Raw genomic sequence first — 24,278 nt, 5'->3', positions numbered from 1 at the left:
CCTCATTTCTCATTTAAAAGGGACTTTTTTTTTTTTAACTAGGTACGTTCTTCTGTCATTGCTCAAAAACATAGTACCTTATGAATAATATGATGATGGAATGGTCAATTCAAACCACAGTTTCAAATATCACTCCTGGCATGGATCAAATACAAAGCAAGTTAAAACGTGGTATGATTTTATACAATTGGTGGAGTGTTAAAAGTTTCAGTGTGATACTCAAGACATTCTCCTTTGACTGGCCCAGGGGTTCTAACGTTGACCCTATAAAGAGGAAACCAAAGGGTATTTTCTGAAGCTACAGTGAATTAAATCTGAAAAGCCACAATAATGTAAATGTTCAAATATTATTTTTTACAATTTTAGAATAAACTCATAGAAAAATCACAGAAGACTAAATTGTTATTACAGAAAAGAAAATGTTATCCATCTGGAAAACTTTTAAAAGCAAATGTTCAGCTGACTAGTGGTTGGGAAGTAAAAAGGAAGAAGAGCCGATGTAGGGGACCATCTAAGCACAAACGTCCTCAACAAGAGATGCTCTCTTGGTCGAAGGAACAGCAGATGGAGGTTCAAGGATATTGCCTGAAATCAAAGAGGTGACTGGTGGAGGAAGCCGAGATTAGTGACAAAATTATGTTGGGGGAGGGAGATAGCAGAGGAGGGAGGCAGGGCAAGTGAGCTAAATTCATACCCATCCATACATCTAAATCAGGAAATAACACATTTAAGAGATATCAAGGTAATCACAAAAAGAACTAAAAACAGCAGCTGCTAAAAGTAGCTGCCTCCAGAGAACACGTTAAAAGGACACCACAAGGAAGCAATCACTCAAGTCCAGAATATGGGATGTTCTATGAGGCAACTGACCTAGATTCTCTAATAAATCAATGGCATGGCAGGGCGGCAGGGAAAAGTGAGTCACAGAATAAATCGCACTTCGGAGACAAAACAATTGAATTCAACGTGGAGACTTCATTTGGATCCTTATTAGAACAATTTTGAAACAATCAGAAAAATTTGATTTGGAGCTGGATACAAGATGATGATATAAGAAATTATAACTTTGTTAGATATGATAATGGCACATAGGTCAGATTTTAAAATATCTTTTGTAGTTAGAAGCATAGTAAAGTATTTCTAGGTAAAATAACATGATGTGTGCTTTTAAAACACTTTATACCCTCATGCCCTCAAAATATAGGGGGATAGAGAAACAAGACTGGTCAAATGTTGCCAATTGTAATAGCTGGTTCATGGGGCTCACTGTACTATTCTCTCTGCTTTTATGTATATTTGAAACTTTCAAAAATAAGAGATTGTTTTGGTTTCATTTTTATTTTTCAAAAAAGCAGGTGTCTCTGAGGAGCGGGATGGGGCTTGGGGAACAGTGATATCAGCAGAATTGTTTCATATTTTTCATTTATTCAATGAATATTTATTGAGTCCCTACAATGTGTGAGGCACTGTTTAGGCCCTTTTGAGCTATGCACAGAACAGATCAAAATGCCTCTTCTAGTGGAGCCTACATGCCACCCAGGAGAAAGAGACAATAAATCATAGACATAATAAATAAGTTTTGATATGTTGCAAGTGGATTACTGCCATGAGGAAAGAATAAAGCAGGGTAAGATGGATCAGGACTGGGGCCAGGGTTACAGTGATCAGGAAGGGCTCACTGAAAAATGTAACATTTGAATAAAGACTTGAAAAAAAGGTGAAGGAGATTATAAATCCTTCTCAACTTTTGTTTTTTAATTATACCCATAGATTACGTTGATAAAAAGAACTGAAAAAGATTACCTTAAAAAAATAAAATAAAATCTCCCTCCTTCTCACTCCTCCTACTCTGCTTATCAAAATGCCCCTTTATTCTTCAGGACAGCTTCAAGTGATCAGCTTTCATGAGGTAAAGTCTTCATCCACAGCCAGAATTAATTGCTTTTTTTGTGTTTTTTTGTACATCACTAGTAACTCTAACAAGCATTTTATTCTCCCATATATTATGGCTCTTCATAGCTTTACTAAACATTTTCACTTTCATTATTTTATTTATACTTACGATATTCTTGAGTGGTCTTTATTTCAGTATCATTATTATTTCCACTTCTCAGATGAGAAAACCAGGGCTCTGAAAGAATAAGTGACCTTCACCAGACTAGCCAAACATAGAGACAGCGTTTGAACTCTAGGTCACATCCTCTGAATGCAAACATTACTTCCAAGACCTCTCCATACATAGTCATTTCTAAGAGTCTTTTTGTTGGGGATGTATAGCTCAGTGGTAGAGGGCATGCTTAGTGTGCATGAGGTCCTGGGTTCAATCCCAGTACCTCCGTTACAAAGAAAAAAAAAGAATTTAAAAAAGCAATGTCTAAAACTCTTTTTCTATGTTAAAATTAGATTTGAATCAAGTACTATTTGCATATGATATTAAATTAGGTAGTTCAGAAAATCTTAGGAGGAAAAACCAGTCCCACCTGGTCATTCCCCAGTTACTTTATAAGAACAATACATTTTCATCATTTCTATTTTTAGTTCTTCTGGCGGTTGTCTGTTTTAACTCTAGATAGTACACGTACGCCTCCATGCATCCATCTTACCACCTTTAGATATTATCTGCTGACTGTCTCCCGTAAAAGGGGAGGGCTTAGCCATTTGAATTGCCTTAATGTTTTAGGTTAGGTTCCCCAGAACACTGACTCTGAGACAGAGATTTGTAACCAGGAGCTTTGGGGACAACCCTGGAGGAGTGAAGGCAGCAGGATTGAGCTGTGGGAGGAGCTGACCTGCTCTGCAGTTGTGACAGAAGCATCAGCCCATCCCAGGAGCTCTGGGCCTGGGAAAGCTCCTTATAGTTGTCATGAATTGAGACAAGGGGGCTGGGCCTTTATACCCCACCATCAACCAGTCATTTGATGCAAGATGAGGAACATAAAATTAGCTAAGGTACCTCTCCTCAGCTGAGACCAATCCCAGAAAAAGGCCTCAGAGGCAAGTTGTCAGCAGCCAATACTTCTGACAAGTGGAGAGTGAATGTCTCAGTCCTGGAGTGGGACTCTGCGCAGAGCAACATGGCATCCACTACAGCCCACCCTCTGCATTGCTCCGCTCCATGTACTTCTTGCAGTAAATTCACCCTATTTGGAATTAACTCCCGCAGAGTTCTGGTTGGTTCCTTTGTTTGGAGAATCTTACAAGATCGTTGGTGAACCAAATTACAGCCTCTGCAGGTGCTGTCAAAACCACATCTGAGACTCACTATTTCCCTCTACTACCAGTTTCAGATTCCCCTCACCCTCAGCTAGCACATCTGCTGGCCTTGGCTGGGGTTGGGGTGGAGGAACCGTCATTTTCATTCTGAGGCATCTGAGTCTATGGTCATCAAGCCTTCCCCAGGTTAGGTTGGCTACATGGTCCTCCTACCACCAAAACTGGGCAGGGGAGAAAGAAGAGATGCTTTGTTGGATAAGCTGGGTGCCAAACGTGCTCTTCTCTGCCCCACCGTGAAGCTGAATTCTTATCCTCTCCTGATGAGCAGCATCCTTTATTCCTGCCCAGATGTGGTTCCTTCCCCTCCCCTTCTCTCCTTCACGTCTCACATTCTAACAAGTGCCTATAAGACAGTTTTAACCCACTGTCCCCTAGCACAGCAAGTTCAACGTCTTCCGAACTGAACCGATTTTTTTCTTTATTCCGCTTTCATCTATCCAGCTCCCGTGCTGGAGACCAGGTTCCTCTTTGGGTTGTCTACCTCCCTCACCCTCTGTATCTACCAAGTTCTACCAATTCTACCTCCTAAAAAGCTTCTAAATTCACCGTCACTCTCCTCCCTACAGTCGCTGTCATTGTTTGGGGGCCCGTCATTTCTCACCTGGGCTGTTATGAAAACCTCCCAACTGTTCTTCCTTTCTCCAATCTCCCCCATACTCCTCCCACCCACATCACACCACGTTGTTAAAAAGGTATAGCATTTCACTGCTTAAAACTTTTTTAATGTCTAGGCTTTTCAGAACCTGGCCACTTCCTACATCTCCACACACCCCGCTTCCATTCCCCTTTGCACCTGCTTTTCTCTTGCAGCTGCCCAGAGGTGACAGGCTCCTTTCACTCCTTCATGCCTTTGCCCCCTCTTCCCCTTGTCCCACGTATCTCCTGGCAGACTCTACTTCTCTTTAGAGACTTACTTCACTCCACCCATGACCATTCCTGACAGGTAGGATTGGGTGCTTCTTGCCCCAAGGTCACAGTGCAATTCTTCCATACATTTATTAAGACACTTAACACATTATGTTCACTTATTTGCCTTACATATACAATTAACTGAAATATGTTTTAAAAATTGCAGTGGTTTTGTATTATATTCAGCTGTGACCCCAGTGTATTGTATTACCTTCACAGTTCCTATAAACAGTAGATAATCCAAAAATGTCGAATGAATGAATGAATGAATGAAATATACAAATGTTGTCCTGGGCATGATGCATCTGACTCACCATCAGCAGCTGAGTGTATACTTTGCACTGTTTCTCAATAGTGTAGACTGATGTGTGCTGACCCATATTCTCTTGCCTGACCTCAAGATGACTGCAAAGATGTTATGTTCATTGCCTAATTCTAAATGTTCTCCCTGGGCAATGAACCAATGGCTGCAAATCTGTTTCAGGGAAAGGAAAAATTAAAACAAAACAAAGCAGGCAGACTGAATGAACACTGGAGAAAGAATCATCTTCTTTCAGTGAGGGCTTCCTTATCCACTACTTACTTACCCAGAGTTCAGCACAGTGGCTGAAATATGGTAGGCACTCAATAAATAATTGTTGAATGAGAGAAGGAAGCAAACAGAGTAACAAATGATGCCCCTAGGAGTGATGCAGAAGTTGTAGAGAAGTCTCAGGATGGCAGAAGGGAAAGAGATAAGCTCAGTTTTTAAACAAGTTTTTAGCTGTTTACAATTACTACATGTTATATTCTTTATACATTTTCCTTTGTAAATTCTACATATGAGAATCTGTCTCTGGAATTTCATATTTATTTTATCTTGGTGTCCTTGTTGGAACATTAGTTTTAATATCCTGCTGCCTATCCATCCATCTGTCTATCCTTTTATCCACCTATTTACCCATCCATTTTTCTTTTCAGTTTTAAGCCAGAGAATAGTTTATTGACAACAGAACTTCCACAGTTTTCATTTTCCTCTTATACACTGAGTGGTAACATTCAAGATCATGGCTGCTACATCAGCCTGAGTCCCTTCCCCAGCAGGATTTCAGAACTGCTCTGGAACCAGTTATTGCTCTGTTTCTCTCATTCCTCTGTTTTCCAAATGGGTGTGTTTATTGTGGTTAGATAACAGGTTTAAAGGAAAAGTCATGGGCAATAATGAAGCGGGAGAAAATAGCAGAAAGAAAAGTATTAAAGAATGAAATTAGCATGTTAATGCCAATAAGATTAGGCATATTTAGCACTGGAGAATAACAGAGGTATATTTTGATTTCCAAAGTAATGTGTGTCTGTGAGGGGAGGATATAGCTCAGTGGTAGAGTGTGTGCTTAGCATGCACAAGATCCTGGGTTCAATCCCCAGTACCTGCATTATAAATTAAATAAATAAATAAATAAATAAATAAATAAATAAATAAATAAATAAATAACCTAATTACCCACCTTCCAGAACAAAAACATAGTATGTGTGTCTTGAAATGTGTAAAAGCGTGTTTTGGGGTTTTTTCATAGTTCTGCCCTTTACTAGCCATATGCATTTTATAAATTTAGGTCTCCTGAGCCTCAGTTTTCTTGTTTTTGTAATTGCTTCGCTATTTTTTTTTATTTGAAGTATACTCAGTTTATAATGTTGTGTCAATTTCTGGTGTATAGCATAATGTTTCAGTTACATGCACATATGTATATTCCTTTTCAGATTCTTTTTCATTATAGATTACTACAAGATATTGAATATAGTTTCCTGTGCTATACAGTATAAACTTATTGTTTATTTTATGTATAGTAGTTAGTGTCTACAAATCTCGAACTCCCAATTTATCCCTTCTCACCCCCTTTCTCCCTGGTAACTGTAACTTTCTTTTCTACAAGTGTGTTTTGTTAAGTTAGACTTTCCCATGAATTAATACTATTATTTTTAAATGCTTCATTTTCATTGAAGATTCCCATTGGCTCCCAGAACTCTAATTGGCCATCCCTTCTTGTACCTTACATAATGTAGTGTGTACCAATCCTGCTTCTGAGAAAATAATTGTTTCTAGATTTTCATTCAATAGCAATACATTTGTTAGAAAACATTAATATATGATTGTCTAGCATATAACGTCCAGCAATGTGCCTCCATTTGTGTGTGGACATGCACGTGCGCGCGCACACACACACACACTCTAACTGTCTCTCCTATCAGAAACTCCTATGATGGCATTTACTGCTTTTGCTGTAACAAGTTGCTCTTTGAAACCAGGGAGACAGATCTGGTTCTTAGACCAAAGTGATAATTAATGATGCAGCAAAATATGGCAAAGAGAAAAATATTAATCTCCTAAATACCATATGTTTTAGATAATACTTTGTGCTTAACCACCACCTCCCATGTCCACTTATGAGACCAGTGAGCCGATGGATGCCTGGTGTAGAGGCATTTATGAGTGTAAGTCTTCCATTCCACAGAAAATATAGAAGTAATACAAAGAAACTTCTAGTCACCAGAGATTAAGAACTACATATTCTTTTATATTTTTTCCCAACATTTGTTTTGAAAATTTTCAAACCTTCCAAAAATGCAAAGAATGGTACAACTGATACCCACACATTCTTCACTGAGGTCAAGTCATTGTTAACTTTTGCTGCATTTGCTAGTTTCACCTGTCCCCCACCTATCTCTCTCTCCATTTATGTTTTTTGAAAGTAAGTTGCACATATCAGAAAATTTTACCTCTAAATATTCCACATGCTTCATCTAAGAACATTCACCTACATAATCACAATGTCTAAGAAAACTGACATAAATTTAATAGTGTCATCTAACACACATTCTATATCTAAATTTTCCCAGTGAGGGATTCTCTGAGTACCACCCTCCAAGGCCCTTCCACATTCTGATTGGACACGGATGGCAGGAAGAGGGCAGCACAAGGCCTGGAACTCACCGTGTGATGCAGCCCCTGGAAGCTGGAGCCCATTTTTGCTGATTCTTGTAGTATTTCTTTCCTAGGAAGTAACACAATTAAATGGTTAAGAGTAATTAAACTTCTCGCTTAAATAATTGTGATTGTTATTTGTACTTGCAGCAAATCCATAAGAAGAAAATCAAATCTGTACTATTTATAAGTCAAAGAGATAAAGCAGATACTAAGGCTTGGATCTAATCCTTGGACAGATAGTCTTTAAATGGATATATTCTTCAGGCTTTTAAGGATGCTGGCATAGAAGCCATTCTCATATTTTTTGCAGTAGGGGAGACTTATTCACCAGGTCCACCTTTTACCTAGAAAGTAGAATTTGTCTTTCGTGTTTGACTTTTTTTTTTTTTTTTTTAGTGTTTTTGCCCAGGATCTATGAGAGTGTCTAACATATTCCGTCCAGACCCTTTTTGTGAGGGTTGGGGTCCTACAGTCATCAGCAGGACCCTGGAGCCTCATGTCAGCTTCTTCACATCAGGCCAGACTCTCCTGGTATGCTTGTGTAGGAAGTCATTCTCATGACACGTGTCTGGTTCCTTTCATCCTCCTACCACCCTGTTTACCACTGACCCCCCTACCACTGGCTGTTCTCTGTAAACTTAGGGCTTTGGTTTCTCTTGAAAGTAACAACCCACTGGGACTTGTGCCAGTCAAGCATTCTGGGTCAGCAGTGGGATTTAAAATCTTTACGGCCCACAAATAAATGTAACTGAACAAAGAAAGACAGGTGTGCTGCCATCAGAGCTTCAAAAATAATGGGAAAGGAAGACAATGCGTCAGCTCCACCTGGCTTGCAGCTGCTGCAGTCTCTGGGAAGATAATGTACTTATCGATTAGTCTTCAAAAAAGACATCATTCGCAAACTGACCCCTGGCTTGTGGCGGCAGACTAACATTTGCGTTCATTTCGGTAACCGTAGGAACAGATCCTGTTGCTGGGAAGACATGGGCAGCTGTTGCCTTGACAACACAGCACGCAAGTCTCTAGTTCCCTCCGTAATTTCCTGCAGAAGACAGTGATTAATTATCAGGCCTACTTATGAACTGGAATTTTGCCTACAAGATGAGAAATGTTAACCTGTAACTCATTTACCAAAGGTTTGTCAGTCCCAGAGAATTTTGTCTAGATTCAGGTTGCAAACTCTACAAAGCAAACTTAAAGACATGAAGGGCCATAATCATGTAGAACGTTAGGTTTAAAACTTGATTTTTGGAGGGGCAAGCATCCTATCTTAATAAGAAAGTACTTTTGCTAGAAAAGAGTTATATATGTCTGCAAATCATGTATTCTGACTGAAAACTGGCTCTTGTGGTCCCATCTGTGAAACAAGCAGAGACTTGAAAAGTGTTTATATATTAGGACTTGCTCTCTCTTAATGGCTCTTGGAACTATGACTGCCCTATGAAGAAGCCCAAGCAAGCTTCCTTAGAGATGAGACAGACGTGGCCTCATCATCCCTGCTGCCTCAGCGGATAGCAGCCAAGCACCAGTGAGCACAGAGAGGCCGCCTCAGATCACACAGTGGCATCTTATAAATCATGTAAAAAATGTGATAGAGGGTTTTCCAAATTTGACAAACTGCACAATTTGCATGTCATTACAAATATAGTATAAAACCAAGATAAATGTTTTCACGTTATCAAAACAAAACAGAACAAATTCTGATCAACCATGGAAAAGGAAACACTGGATTCTCTCTGAGATTACAAAAATCTCCCTAATGCTGTTATCTTATGAAGAGCACATGGTCTCATGAAGAAGGTATCAAGGAAAGTGGATCCCAAAAAGTAGAAGGAAAAAGTATCACAGAGATGCACTGAGCAGGTAATAAAACAAAAACGGTGTTGTTTTATATTTGGGAATAATTGTGACATTTGCCAGCTTTTCAAAATTCATAGTTGGTATGATTTCTTTTCTCATTCTAATTAAATATTCACATTTGTACTTAATTTTGCATTTGTATTGTACAACAACACAGCCAATATTTTGTAATAACTGTAAATGGAAAGTAACATTTAAAATAGTATAAAAATTGTTTTTAAACTTGGGTTTGGGATATTTGATTGTAATACTACTACAAAATGAATTTAGAAACTGCGATAAATTCCACCTTCAAGTTTCCACTTCCAAGTTTCCACTTTCAATAAACAAACAACACATGCCTACTGCCTACTTATGGAGTGGAAGAAAATGCAGTTTGTGACATCATGAGTTTAGAAGCTCTTCGGAGGGGTGTGGGTATAGCTCAGTGGTAGAGAGCATGCTTAGCATGCATGAGGTCTTGGGTTCAATTCCCAGTACTTCCATTAAAAAAAAAAAAAAAGAGCTCTTCAAAATGTCTTAGACAAATAAAAAATTAAAATGATAAAATGTTTAAATAGCTAAAAAAAAGTTCAAGATGGTGGTAGACGAGATCTAAAATGGTATAAGAATAACTTCTGAGTTGGACAGATGATAATAAGGCTACAGGAGTTTTAAACTATATATATGTCACTATGCTGTACACCAGAAACTAACACAACATTGTAAATCAGCTATACTTCAATTTTTTAAAATTTGTACATATGTATACACACACATACACACATATATATACATAAAAATATGTATACTTGTGTGGGGGGGGTGTGAAAAAAACACACATATATGTAATGTACTATTTTAAGGAAGCTATTACTTCTTACTGAAAAGGTAGATGATTGGCATTGACCTAAAGTATATACTTGAACTTTCACTTTCAGCCAGGGTTTGTTTCAGTGATTATTTCCAATGTAGGTGATAAACAGGAAGCAGGTACAAGTATGCACTTGACTACTGTGTTAGTCTCAGTACTCAGTTCTCTTGTAGGTCAACACACTTCCTTGTGTCAGAGATGAGACAGAAAGCACAACAGTTACTACTTCAGTAAGCAGAGATGGGGTGTGTAGAACACAGACCCAGTCTGGCATTTCATGACTTTGTCTCAGTCTCTAAAGAAGGTGAAGTGGTACAATGGAAAGTACATGAGTCCAGGAGCTAGAAGATGGTTTCTACTAATTTACTTGATGCTCTGGGCAAGTCACAACCTTTCTGAGCCTTAGTTTACTCAGAACATGGACCAATCCCTATTCAGATTATTCCTCTGTTCTATACTTTCTAGGCTCCTTGAAGGGCTGCTTGCCTTGCAGGACCATTTTGCTGGACACTCTGACACTCAGTTCACCTTCACAAGCCATTTCTCTGTGTAATTGCCACCTCCTCTGCCTCTCTTCCTTGTACTGGTTGGTTTTGCCCTTGTTGGTAAGTATTTCCCCACCTCCAGCAAGCACACTCTATACACTAAGAATTGTTTAATCTCCATCACTAGCTTTGCATTGAGCCTTTGGAATCATTCATTGCACAAATATTTATGGGGCACCCATTATATGCCAGGCACAGAGTTAGAGGTAAGATGTTGAGCCAAAAAAAAAAAAAAAAAAAGTTTAAGGCCAATGTTTCTTTATGGGCATTCTGTCTAGATGTTCTAGCTATTGACGTAAGTAGAGCTTTAAAGTCCCCTACTATTATTGTATTCCTGTCTATTTCTACCTTTAGGTCTGTTAATATTCACTTTATTATATTTAGGTGCTTCTATATTGGGTAAAAAATGTTTATAAATGATATATCCTCCTATTGCACTGACCCCTTTATGATTATGTAATGCTCTTTTTTCTTATTACAGTCTTTGTTTTTAAGTCTATTTTGTCTGATGTAAGCATAGCTACCCCAACTTTACTTTGGTTTCCATTTGCGTGGAACATCTCTTTCCATCCTTTCACTTTCAGTCTGTATGTGTCCTCAAATACTATTTTATTTCCAAATAACACTTATCTAGAAGACCCTGAAAACCCAGGTTTAGGTTTAGAGTTAAATAGAAATAGTTTAGAGAAACAGTTAAGTCTTCATGCTCACAGAGGTGAAATTACTAAGACAACTTCCAAGATTCAGTGTAGGCAGCTGCTAAGTGCTATCTTACAGTCTACTTCCTCACTTATTTACACTCCATGGAAGCCATACTCAGTCATTTGTAAGGGATCCTAGTCTGTACACCACCTCCCCTTCAGGCTAGCCAGAAGCCTGCTGCACCCTCTTTTTCTCCCACCCATCTCCAGCCCCATGAGTTCTTAAAAGTCCCCTCTCCAATACAATCTGGTCTTTTTGCTGGCTCTGAAAAATAAATTAAACTTAAATCTTCCTATTGAGTTTCTACATAAAAATCTACTAAACTTCTTGATGAGTTACTATTTTCTATCTTCAACATACAGGCATACCTCATTTTACTGTGCTTTGCTTTACTGTACTTTGCAGATAATGTGTGTTTTTTTTAAAACAAATTGAAGGCTTGTGGCAACCCTGCACCAAGTAAGTCTATTGCCACTATTTTTCCAATGGCATGTGCTCACTCCATGTCTCTCTGTCCCATTTTGGTAATTCTTGCAATATTTTAAACTTAGTCATTATTATTTTATTTGCTATGGTGATCTGAGGTCAGTGATCTTTGATGTTACTACTGTGACAGGCTGAAGGCTCAGATGATAACATTTCAAAGCAATAAAGAAATTTTCAATTAATGTATGTATAATGTATTTTTTTAGACTTAATGCTATAGCACACTTAATATACTACAATACAGTATAAATATAACTTATATGCATTGGAAAATATAAAAATTTGTGTGACTTGCTTTATTGTGATATTTGCTTTATTGCTGTGGTCTGGAACAAAACCCACAATATCTCCAAGGTATATCTGTATGCAAAAAAGCCATTTTTTAGCTTTTTCATACATTACTGGTGAGGTAGAATATTTAGAGCATAGGACTGAGTGACAGGAGACCTGGCTTCTAGTCCTATCCCTACCACTAACAAGCAGTGCAACCTTCCTTGAGCCTCTCAACTTCTAAGCCTTCACTCCGCAATCTGCAAAATAAGGGAATCAGACCAGATAAATTATTTTTCATTGCTAATTATATAACTGATAACTGCATATATTCTTCATGTCAATTTTTAATATAATACAGATGAATTTGAAGTCTCTCTTATACTTCCCCCATTTTCTCAATCCCAGTTACCTTTTCATCTCCCCATTATTATCACTTTGCTATACCTCCTCCAGAACTCTTTCCTTGCATTTACATAGGCTCTCTACCAGGTTTAATATTTTACATATAAAAAACTAAGCAGCCTTTGTACAAAAAAAAGATAAGAGCTTAACTTGTGTTCAAAGGTATAATTTTCCAGATGGGAACATTTTCATTTCTGGGCCCTAGTGAATGTTGAAGACGCAATGTTAAATCTAAAATCAAAACTCTTTTTAAAATGCAAAACTCACACTATCTCTTACAAGGAACTCACAAAATATAAATGTTAATAAAAAGAAATGTCAACATGAATGACATTTTAAAACCTTTAGTTGCATAAAAAGTTTAGGGAAAAGGAGACTTCTAGAGGTAGATACTGTGTCATTTTATTATTAGGAATTATTTTTATCACCCCCTTATTAACTCTATTAATAGCCTAATTAGCCTGTCAGGCATGCATTGCCCATTGTACTTTCACTCTGCACAGCAAGCTATATCTAGAACTGCTTTTTAGGCAAATTAACAATGCCATTTCCTAAAGTTATCCAGTCTCTGGGACCAATGAAAAACTGGGAAAAACAGGCCTTTGTGAGGTTTTTATGTGTCACCCTGATACAAAAGCCGGGCAAAGATATCACAAATAAGAAAACTACAGATCAATATCACTGATAAACATAGGTGCAAGAATCCTCAACAAAGTATTAGCAAACCAAATTCAACAATACATTAAAAGAATCATACAACATGATCAAATGGGATTTATCCCAGAGATGGAAGGATGGTCCAGTATCTGTAAACCAATCAATGTGACACATCACATTAACAAACTGAAGAATAAAAATCACAGGATCATCTCAATAGATGCATTAAAAAGTTTTTGACTAAATTCAACATTCATTCATGATGAAAACTCTCCACAAAGTGGGTATAGAGGGAACATACCTCAACATAATAATGGCCATACATGGTAAGCCCAGAGCTATCATCATACTCAGGCATGAAAGCTGAAAGTACTTCCTCTAACATCTGGAACAAGACAAGAATGCCCACATACTGCTTTTATTCAACATAGTACTGGAAGTCTTAGCCACAGCAATCAGACAATAAAAAAGAAATAAAAGGAATCCAAATTGAAAAGCGAGAAGTAAAACTGTCACTATTTGCAGATCACATAACACTATACATAGAAAATGGCGGGGTGGGAGGGATAACTCAGTGGTAGAGCACATGGTTAGCAGGCATGAGGTCCTGGGTTCAATTCTCAGTACTTCCATTAACAAAAAAATTTTTTTAATAAAAACATAAAATTTAAAAAACAAAAAACAAGAAAAATCCTGAAGATTTCACGAAAAACTAGTAAAGCTCATCAATGAATTTGGTAAAGTTGCAGGATATAAAATTAAGATACATAAATCTGGCATATTTCTATACACTAACAATGAACTATCAGAAAGAAAAATTAAGGAAACAGTGCCATCTACAATCACTTCAAAAAGAATAAAATACCTAAGAATAAATTTACCAAGGAGGTAAGAGACTTGTACCCAGAAAACTATCAGACATTGATGACAAAAACAGATGGAAAGATATAGCCTATTCCTGGATTGAAAGAGTTTATATTGTTAATATGACCATTCTATCCCAGGAAATCTGCAGATGCAATGCAATTCTTATCAAAATACCAATGGCATTATCCACAGAACTAGAACAAAAAAATTTTTGATTTGTATGGAAACACAAAAGACCCAGAATAGGCAAAACAAAACAACAGAGCTGGAGGCTCTGTTCTTCTACGTTCCCTGACTTTAGGTATACTACAAAGTTATAGTAATCAAAACAATGTAGTACTAGCACAAAAACAGACATACAGATCAAGGGAACAAAATAGAGAATGTAGAAATAAACCAAAACACTAACTAATGGTCAATTAATCTATGACAAAGTTGGCAAAAATATACAGTGGGGAAAAGACAGTCTCTTCAATAACAGTGCTGGAAAACTGGACAACTACATGTAAAACAATGAAATTATCACATTTTCTCAGACTATATACAAACATAAACTCAAAAGGAAATAAAATCCTAAATATAATACTGGAAATCATCAAATTCCTAGAAGAAAACATAGGTAAAACACTCAGTGACATAAATTACAGCAATACATTTTTGGATCTGTCTTGTAAGGTGAAGGAAACAAAAGCAAAAATAAACAAATGAAACCTAATTAAATTTAAAACCCTTTGCAGACCAAAGGAAACCATCAACAACACAAAAAGAAAACCTACTGAATGGGAGAAAACATATCCAAACTATATAAACAACTCATAGAACTCAATCTCAAAAAAAAAATCCAAATTAAGAAATGAACAGAAAGCCTGAATAGACATTTTTCCAAAGAAGACATACAGTGGCCAACAGGCACATGAAAAGATGCTCAGCATTGCTAATCATCAGAGAAATGCAAATCAAGACCACAATGAGATGTCACCACACTCCTGTCAGAATAGCTATCATTAAAAGACCACGAATAACAAATGTTAGCCAGGATGTTGAGAAAAGGGAACCCTTGTAAACTGTTCATGGGAATGTAAATTGGTGCAACCACTATAGAAAGCAGTATGGTGGTTCCTCAAAAACTTAAAAATAGAACTACCATATGATCCAATGATTCCACTCCTGGGTATTAAAGACAATAAAAACACTAATTTGAAAAGGTGCATGCACCCCAATGTTCACAGCAGCATTATTTACCATAGCCAAGATTTGGAAGCAAACTAAGTGTCCATCAACAGATGAATGGATAAAAAGATGTGGTATATACATGCATGGACTACTACTCAGCCATAAAGAAGAATGAAATTTTGCCATTTGCAGCATGATTAGACCTGGAGGGTATTATGTTTAGTGAAAGACAAATGCTGTACATTATTACTTATATGTGGAATCTCAAAAATAAAGCAAGCAAATTAATATAACAAAACAGAAACAAACTCAAAGATTTAGAAAACAAACTAGCAGTAACCACTGGAGAGAGGGAAGGGGGGAGGGGCAAGATGAGATAGGGAATTAAGAGGTACAAACTACTATGCATAAAATAAATAAGCTGCAAGGATAAAATGCACAGCACAGGGATATTAAAATATAAAAATACAGCTGATATTTTATAATAACTCTAAATGGTATATAATTTATAAATTTTTTGTATCACTATGTTGTACATCTGAAATTAATAAATTATAAATCAAATATACCTCAAAAAAAAAAAACTGTACTGGCCCACCTGCATATTCATCACCTGGTCACCCTTATTGCCTTCTAAATATGGTAGGTGGCAATACATGAATCTTTCCAATCACTCCATATTTTGCTTCATTTGGACAGTGGGAGATGTTTATGCAAGTCTAGGGAAAATGGAGGTGGAAGATATCAGGCAAATTATCTCCATACATGACAAAACTGAATCACATTATTTTTCTGGTTTGGTCATATTAATACGTCATGCCTCTGATTACTGTCACTGGGCATATTTTAATACTGACCATTTACTATCAGGGATTCTATAGGCTGGCAAAAGCAAATACAGCCAAATAGAATCCCAAGTCAGAACTGAGATGATTTGCAATTTCTGAATCTCTGTGTGGCTCTAGAGCAGGGACTACATCTTCATGATCCCTGTATTCCCTGGACAAATACAACTCACGTTAATGAATGAACAGACAAGTTCACCTATTTGTTTATAACATAAAATAAATTATATTAGAGACTCAATAAGAATTGTCATTTTGCATAATTCTGTAGCTAATAAGAAAAGCCACTATTAAATATCACATAATTTAAGTATTTTACGGATATTCCTGACAAGGTTGAACAGATTACTCCTGATCCCCAGTGAGTGCCATCTATCAATATTTGGTTAATTGTTCTCAACAACTCAATTATTTTCTTTTACAAAATAAACAGTAACAAAACTCTCTTTAGTTAGAAATATATTCCTACTTACTAAAACTGGCCAGGTTTGCCTAAAGATGTCCCATCCACATGGCCATATTTAATGCTCTCTTTACATGTTACAATGTTTCATAAATTAAGCTAAATGAGGATATTTAAAATAAAATGTAATTATACCATCTAAAATGGCTGTATCAATAAACATATATAGAGCCTCTTTCTCAAACAGCCTGTGTAAGATAATTTATTTTATTAACCACAACTAAATAATGTATTTATTAAGATACTTTGGGTACCTGTAACAGAAAATCTTTACTTTTAGCAAAAGCAAAAAGAGGATTTATTACAAAGATATAGACATCTCATAGAACCCAACATGAGGAATTCAACCAGGCCCCAGAAAAGAATTGGAAGTAAGAACTAAGAAGCTATCAGAACTGGGCATTCTTTTCTTTGGACCTAGTTTATCCTCCTTTTCCTACAGAATAGCTTTCTCTTCACCATCCACATAGGAACTGTTAACCAATACCAATAAAGCAGCCAGTTATTTCACCAGCAAAATGGATTTATTTGGGAGTAGCAAAGAATTGCAATTCAAGACATACAACTATGTTGAACCACATGCGAGTCTGGTAAAACAGCAGAGGGGAAACTCTTTTTCAGAGGAGAAGGGAAATTTCGGAGGGGCTGTTACAGACAAAAAGTCCATTGGAGGAAACTGGAAGTTCGAAGTATAGTGGCTTTTCATTGGCTGAGTTGTGACAGTCTCTCACTGGCTGAGCTGTTGCCAGGCAAGGAGAATTCTTTCTTCCTCTAGCTGGCAGTAGTAAAGTAGGGTCGCTTTCTACTGGAGATGCAAAGTACATCTATTCCTGTTGGGATCTGTATTGATGTCAAATGGTACATGAATAAGAGCTCCCCCTTCTGGCCATCTGACTCCATGTTAGTGAGGTTTCCCTTTTATTAATTTTCACACAGTAAAGCAATGGCCATGCTCAAACTCCTGTGTTTACATATGTATTATGGCCAGACTGACTCTATTCAATTCCAGAGAGAGGAGACCTCATTTGCCCAAACTGGCTCACCTCCACCTTTGGCAGGAGGTGAGCATCCTGCTGTTTGCAACTCACTCCTGGAAGCAAGGAAGTTTTGAAGAGGTGCTTTGTAAGCTAGGAAGACATACAGAAGAGTGTATTCTACAAATGGACAGGACTATGCAACCCAGTTCCTCTCTCAAATTCAACAAAAGGATAAGACAGCCCTCCTTTCCAGGAATGAAGTGACTAAAGGAGCAGAGAAAGGCCGAAGATTGTTAAAGGAATCAGTGTCCCTCCACATAGAAATATCAGTTAGAGTGTAAGAATAAGCTAAGCTGGCTTATCAGTGACACATTCAATGGACAACTTCCAAGCCAAAATAGACCTTTAAAATGAAATGTCATACTGAACAATGCGCGTTTATTCTCCTTTCCTCAATGTTTCACTTAAATCCTATGGTTTATACAAACAGAGCTAAAAATACTTCATGCTTAAGATCACCAAAGCACTTAGGCTAATAATAAAACAATTCGTGCCTACAGCCTCCATTTGGAAAAGGTAAACAACTTAAATGTTAACTATAAAGAGTTGCTGAACTGATAACTATCTGTTGTTTTGTGAAGTTTCACTTTCCCCTGAGGGTTTGCTACTCCATTGCATGGACATATCAGTAAGTATGGGACATCTTGCGTAGGAAAAAAATAAATCACTTTCAGATATAAATTCAAAGTTGAGATGTTTGAAAAAGAATTTTAACTACAGTTATCACAGATTTTCCCCCTTAGTGATGAATAATTTGCTAGACTGAGCTCTAGGAATACCTCAAACCCAACTTTTTTCCTAGCAGATAACAATTCATGTTAAGTAGGCTCTTTCTCTAAATATATTCTCTTAGTCTCATCTTTCAACATTATCTGCTAAATTTAATCACAGATGCTTAAGTTAACATTTTTTTCCATAAATGGTGTTAAGCAAAGGTAGTAAGTAAGTAAAAGGGGGGAAGTACCGTGTAAGGTAGAATTAAATCCTAATTTTATTTCTAATTTTCTCTCTGACACTGGAGAACTTCCTCTTTCAGCTTCTTGTTCTATAAATTTTAGACAACTTCAATGCCTCACAGTGCTGTTGTAAGAAGAAAATAAAATGTGAAAAGTGAACAAGTATAAAAATGCCACAATGGTTGGTACTGCTGTTAGTAATGTTGCTTTACTTATAGGAACATGAACATCATTTGACCTAGACTTAACTTCCAGAAATTCAGTCTCTAGGGCTTCAAGTAAGTTAACAATAATATCTTTATTTACATGAAGCTTTATGTTTTTTTAAAAAATAATTTCAGAAACGAGTAACATTTAATTCTCACAAATGTTGGGTAACAGAGGTGTTACCATCCAAGGAGACAGAAGCTCTGTGAAGTCAAGTTCACACAACTGGTAGTAAACCTAGGATTCAAAGCTGGGACTCAAACCCTGTCTTTTGACTCCAGGTCCATTGTTTTCCTTTTATTGTAGTGGATCTTGTCTGATTTTTTTTTTTTAAACTTCTGATTCTATTTCTCACCCTAACATATTCTGCTTCTCTCCACTAACTTTTTTGGATTGATCAGAGATCCTGAGGACTTCTTTTAACCACTTAAATGTTCAATTTCTTTAACTACTTCTTTAACTACTCACCCTACTTACTTTTCCCCTTCTTCCAGTTTTATTGAGATATGACATACAGCACTGTGTATGTTTAAGGTATACAGCATAATGATCTGACCTATATACATCATGAAATGATTATCACAGTAAGTTTAGTGAACATCCATCATCTCATATAGATACAAAATTAAAGAAATAGGAAAAATTTTTTCTTCTGATAAGACCTCTTAGGATTTAATCTCTTAAAAAATGTTTGTATATAACACACAGCAGTGTCAAGTATACCCTAGCATGTTGTGTGTTACATCCCTAGTACTTATTTATCTTACAACTGAAAGTTTGTACCTTCTGACTACCTTCATTCAGTTCCCCCTTCTGCCTCTGATAACCACAAATCTGATCTCTTTTCCTAGGTGTTTGTTTATTTGTTTATTTTGAAGTATAACTGACCTACAACACTATGTTAGTTCCTGGCACATAACATAGTGATTCACTATTTCTATACATTTCAAACATTTCAAAATGATCACCATGATAAGTCTAGTTTTCTGTCACTGTACAAAAATATTACATAATTATTGATTATATTTCCCACACTGTACATTTCATATCCATGACTCATTTATTTTATAACTGTACTTCATTATCTCCCTCATCTATTTTGCTCCTACTCTTAACCCCCTCCCCTCTGGCAATTGCTTGTTTCTTCTCTGTATCTATGACTTTGTTTCTGTTTAGTAACATTTGTTCATTTGTTTTTGTTTTTAGATTCCACATTTAACTGAAATCATATCGTATTTGGCTTTCTCTGTCTGACTTATTTCACTCAGCATAGTACCCTCTAGCTCCATCCACATTGTTACAAATGGCAAGGTTTCATTCTTTTTTATGGCTGAGTAATATTCCAGTGTGTGTGTGTGTGTGTGTGTGTGTGTGTGTGTGTGTGTGTGTGTGTGTGTGTGTACCACATCTTCATCCATTCATCAACTGATGGGTACTTAGGTTGCTTTCATATTTTGGCTATTTTAAGTAACACTGAGATGAACTTGGGTTGTATATATCTTCTCACCTTACTTATTCATTAATTTGTCTATGCTTTTATCTCTGTTAGAATGCATTACACACACCACATGATATCTTCAATCTCAAAACAATATAAAAAAATTCAGGATTGATATCAGTTGAGGGAACACAGAATAAAGGAAAGGAACAAATGATAAGTCAGATGATCTTGTGGCCCAGTGGTTTGGCATGGGCCTGGTAACACATATCTGGGTTCAAACTAGAATTTCAAAATGTGGACCTCAATTCCCTCATGTGTAAAATGTGGTCAATAATAGCTATTTCACATGGTTAGAGTGAGAGTTAAATAAATATATGGTGTGCATGAGGGTGTATAAATACGTATTTATTAGTGGTTTGCTGAGTCAATGGTACAAAATAAGCACACAATAAATGGAAATTTTATGCTTTTGGTTTGGGAAAGTTGTAAATAAGTCAAGTTTGGAAGAGGTACTAAACATGGCTTGGCTAACATTGAGGAGGCTGTGAATACCAGTAAGCAACAAATATTAGCTTCACAATTTCCGGATGTTAGGTCATGGTGTACGTGCTGATTATAGTGGACTTAAGGCAATAATTCATTCAACTGAGGATGCATAAACAAGCCCAGAAGGACATTTAAACAATGTCCTCAAACAGAAAACAAAATTTAGAGTTTTCTCATGAATGGAGACGCTGCATATCCCTCTCCAGCTACCCCCTATTAAATGTTTTATTCACCAGTTATGCATAAGAAGGAAAGCCCATGAACAACAGATGGCAGCCCAATTCTGGCTTCTCTAAAACGGTCTGCCTCCTACTCATAAGAGTTAAAGGATGTGTTGACTTGAGTGTTGCAGATGAATCCTCAGCACAGACTACTACTTCACAGTGTGACTCAGACTGACTGTTTCTCCTCATTAGTGATAGCCAAGCACTGAAACATGGTCTGAATTCAGAGTCTGAATCTGAAGACAATTTGTGTGCAATTTGGCATCCAACTCCAACAAGTTTATGCATGTATATAAAGCATAAAAGGATGGAAAAATCTCTTTGATCAGCCATCAAGTCCTGGGTAGCAATCAAGGCTTTAAACAAAGTAGTTGAACTCATGCAGTCAATCAACACCACTTCAGGAAGCAGAAAATAAGGACTAACCTTGATGCCTCCCTTTCCTTAACCTCCCCTACAACCAATCACAGCAAATTCACTTGCTAAATTACCCTTACACCCATGGACTTCTCTTTTTCTCCACTGCAACCCCTCTTAGTCTAAGCCAACAGCACCCAATTTTTGGTCTCCCTATATTTAATCTAAACCATCTTTGATGCAGTCTGACAGATTTCCCCAAAATTCAAATTTGATCCTGTCACTGCCACTGCTCCATTCCTACTACTTAAAAGCCTTCAATAGCTTTCCTCTGTTTCTATGATAACAGTCAAATCATTTACTGTGGTCATTAAAGCATAATGTTCTTAGTTATCATAGTGTACTTTGCTTATCAGTGTTCTTAGTTACCAGCCATGTAAATTGACTCTAGTTGACTTAAGGAGCAAAGAAATTTATTAAAAGAATATTGCAGGTAGGAGGAAATTGACTCTGACCCATTCAGGCAAGAAGGAAATTCATAAAAAGGATGTGAGCCACCAAGAAGGCTGGGGGCCAAGCTGAGGAAACAGATGCCACAGGTTGCACTGCCAATATCCAAGAAACTATTGCTGGAGCCACAGCCACACCTACCCTGAGGAGACGAGAATTCTCCACTGTTTTGCATTTGGCTCTTGATCCAAATATTGGGTGGGTGCATTTGATTGGCTGAGGCTGGGTCATGTGACCACACCCAGCCATCCTGAGCTGAGCTTCTATACCAGGAGGTTGACCCACCTACCACTGACACTATTAAAATGGTGAATTTCCCAAACACAAGAAGGAGTTTCAAATGCTGAGCAGCCAAAATAAAGAGAAAGAAAAGGAAAGGAAAGAATAACATCCACTACAGCCTATGACCTATGATTTGTCTTTGTCTCCCCCACCAGCATCATCTCACCCTGTCTCTCTCTGCACCAGCTACTCTGTCCTTCTTTCAAACATTTCCCCCATATGGCTCACCTCTCTACCTAGAATGCCCCTTTATTTATCAGTAGCCCCACCTCACTCTGGTCCAGGCTGGCTAGTATAGAGGTCCAGGTACTGTTAGAAAGAGGATAGCACATTCACGCGTAAGTTCAATGAGAGGACCATTTACAAAGAGGTGGACCCTGTTAAAGGAAGCCAGCCAGCTGTAATGAAGCATCCTCGGCTAGCAACAGTAGGAAGCCCTAACCATCCTTCACTAACAGGGGTAAGGGAAGTGGGGCGGGGGGGGGGGGGTTCCTGGAACCCAGAGAGAATAGCTGGGGCCTCCAACAAAGAAAATAAGTCAATCTATACCTTCAGGGAGGGGGAGTTAATAGCCTGATTTCACCCTGCTCCCACTCTCTAACTTCCTGCTGACGCCGCTTATGGCCAAACCCAAACCAAGGCCAGAGGGACAAGCTGCTTACTGATGGAGGCCACCAAGGCAACTTCCTGGAACACAGAGTAGGGTCAAGAAAGATGAAGCGTGGATCTGGAAGGGCTACTAGAAAAAATCCAGGCTAGTCAGTGTTCTTTGTTTTAGGTTCTTTTCCTTGACAGTACTTAAAATTTTTTTATTCATTGAGGTATAATTGACATATAACATTTTATTAATTTCAAGTGTACAATATAATGATTTGATATCATGCAAAGTCCTTAACAGTACTTATCTCTATTTGTAACTATAATCATAAGTGGTTTTTAAATTATCATTAATAAATAATTATTAATATAATTAATACATATTAATGATAATTTTAAATTCCTTGAGGTCAGGGATTGTGTCTGTCTTTTCTTACCACCGTTTCCTTAGGAACTAGCAGGGTACATAACACACAAAAGGGCCTCAATAAATACTTCTTGAGTTAAAGAATCTTCAATATGGGATGTATTGAAAGTATCTTAAATATGGAAAACAGTCTAATTCTTGAGTCTTTAATAACTAGAATAGGGAAATCATGCCTCCCTTCTTCCTTCTCAGCCAGGCTCTTTCCCAGTTTCTTCTTTGTCCACCTAGTAAAATGGCCTGTAATCACAAAAATCTCTGAAGACCTGCCCAGAATGAGTTAAAATGCTAATAATTTACTTTTATTTTGCCCAAAGTTTCTCCTGCTCAGATAATTTTTCTAGGTGATTTACTGACAGCTCATTCTATGGCATAGATGTAGAGAGCTAACTAAACTCAGGCTTCATGATAACCAGAAAGTTTAAATCACAATGCACAGCAAGTATTTCACTTTAAAACTTTTTGCTTTATTAAAATATGCCTTGAAATGGGCATAGTGCCATATGATGAATAACATATGGTGAATAGCATATGGTACCCAACAGTCCCTATTTATATGGAAAATGTGCTAATGATATCCTGCACCTGAAGTAAAAGTGGAACCAGATTTGCTTTTTCTGTAGAAGTTTATCTGGAGTCAGCATCTAAAAGTACTGACTTCCAATGTCACAGAAGAAATGATCTGAAGGCTGAACAGAGATGGCTGGTGTGCAAGGTCAGTTACAGAGTAATCCATCGGAGGAAGATGGGAGTAATCCACGACCTGGCTGGTCAGAGTCAAGGTAATGTTGAGGGCTAGTAAGACACATTGAGAGAAGCCCCTAAGCCTTATCAAGGGAGTCCTTCAAGGCTCAGCTCTTTTCCAGGTCAAAAGAACTCATGCCAACCTTCGGGAAACAGAGTCAGCATCCCTCAGACATTACTGTCACTAGTGGATCGTGTTTGTTTTACTGGCCAGAGTTCTTTCAGGCCAAATGCTCCCTCTTTTGTAATGCCTCCTCTGCAATCCTGAAATGGAATTCATAGGTAATATTATTTATACAAGACATTTTTTTAAACCAATGTAATCATCCAACTATAAAACAAAGGATAAATAAAATACACTTAGCATAATATATATCCCAGAATTTAAATTCTCAGGCTCTTAGAGGCTTACACCTACAGGTAGAGTCGCTGCAAATGCAACAGTCACAAATGCCTATCATGTTGTACCAGAGACTCAAACACCATGAATCGCATTGTCAGGGACGTGTATTTTCAAAATAGTGAATGCCTCTTGGTAAAGCTCCCTGGCAAACAATGTATAATCTTCTCTTGGCTTACAAAGTAGTTACATTCTTGGAAAAGTCAGTGATCTTAAAAATACTTAAAAACCACTAAGAGTTTTATGTAAAATGGAGTTGGGTTCTAGGCACAGATGACTGTAT

At 37.4% G+C, this 24,278-nt stretch overlaps 1 protein-coding gene across 9 annotated transcripts in view; it reads right to left on the bottom strand.

Annotated features, from left to right (window-relative positions):
• The window catches only part of ACYP2 (acylphosphatase 2), a 218,367-nt gene that overhangs the window by 139,070 nt on the left and 55,019 nt on the right, over positions 1-24,278 (bottom strand). For 3 of the 9 annotated variants that reach the window (XR_012498965.1, XR_012498964.1, XR_012498966.1), the window contains 3 exons: positions 8,052-8,186; positions 7,151-7,211; positions 2,063-2,131 (listed from right to left, as the gene is read on the bottom strand). Coding sequence is in view for 2 of the 9 variants with exons in the window: in XM_074341149.1 (XP_074197250.1) it covers positions 7,151-7,211; positions 8,052-8,078 (88 nt within the window). In the remaining 7 variants the exon portion in view is untranslated. Of the gene's footprint in view, positions 1-2,062; positions 2,132-7,150; positions 7,212-8,051; positions 8,187-24,278 lie in introns of those variants that run through there. The other 6 variants (XR_012498967.1, XR_012498962.1, XR_012498963.1 and 3 more) reach the window with 3 other exon arrangements.

Source organism: Camelus bactrianus, chromosome 15, assembly GCF_048773025.1.
Source record: "Camelus bactrianus isolate YW-2024 breed Bactrian camel chromosome 15, ASM4877302v1, whole genome shotgun sequence".
Lineage (NCBI taxonomy): Eukaryota > Metazoa > Chordata > Mammalia > Artiodactyla > Camelidae > Camelus > Camelus bactrianus.
This window is presented reverse-complemented; position numbering and strand designations above follow the sequence as displayed.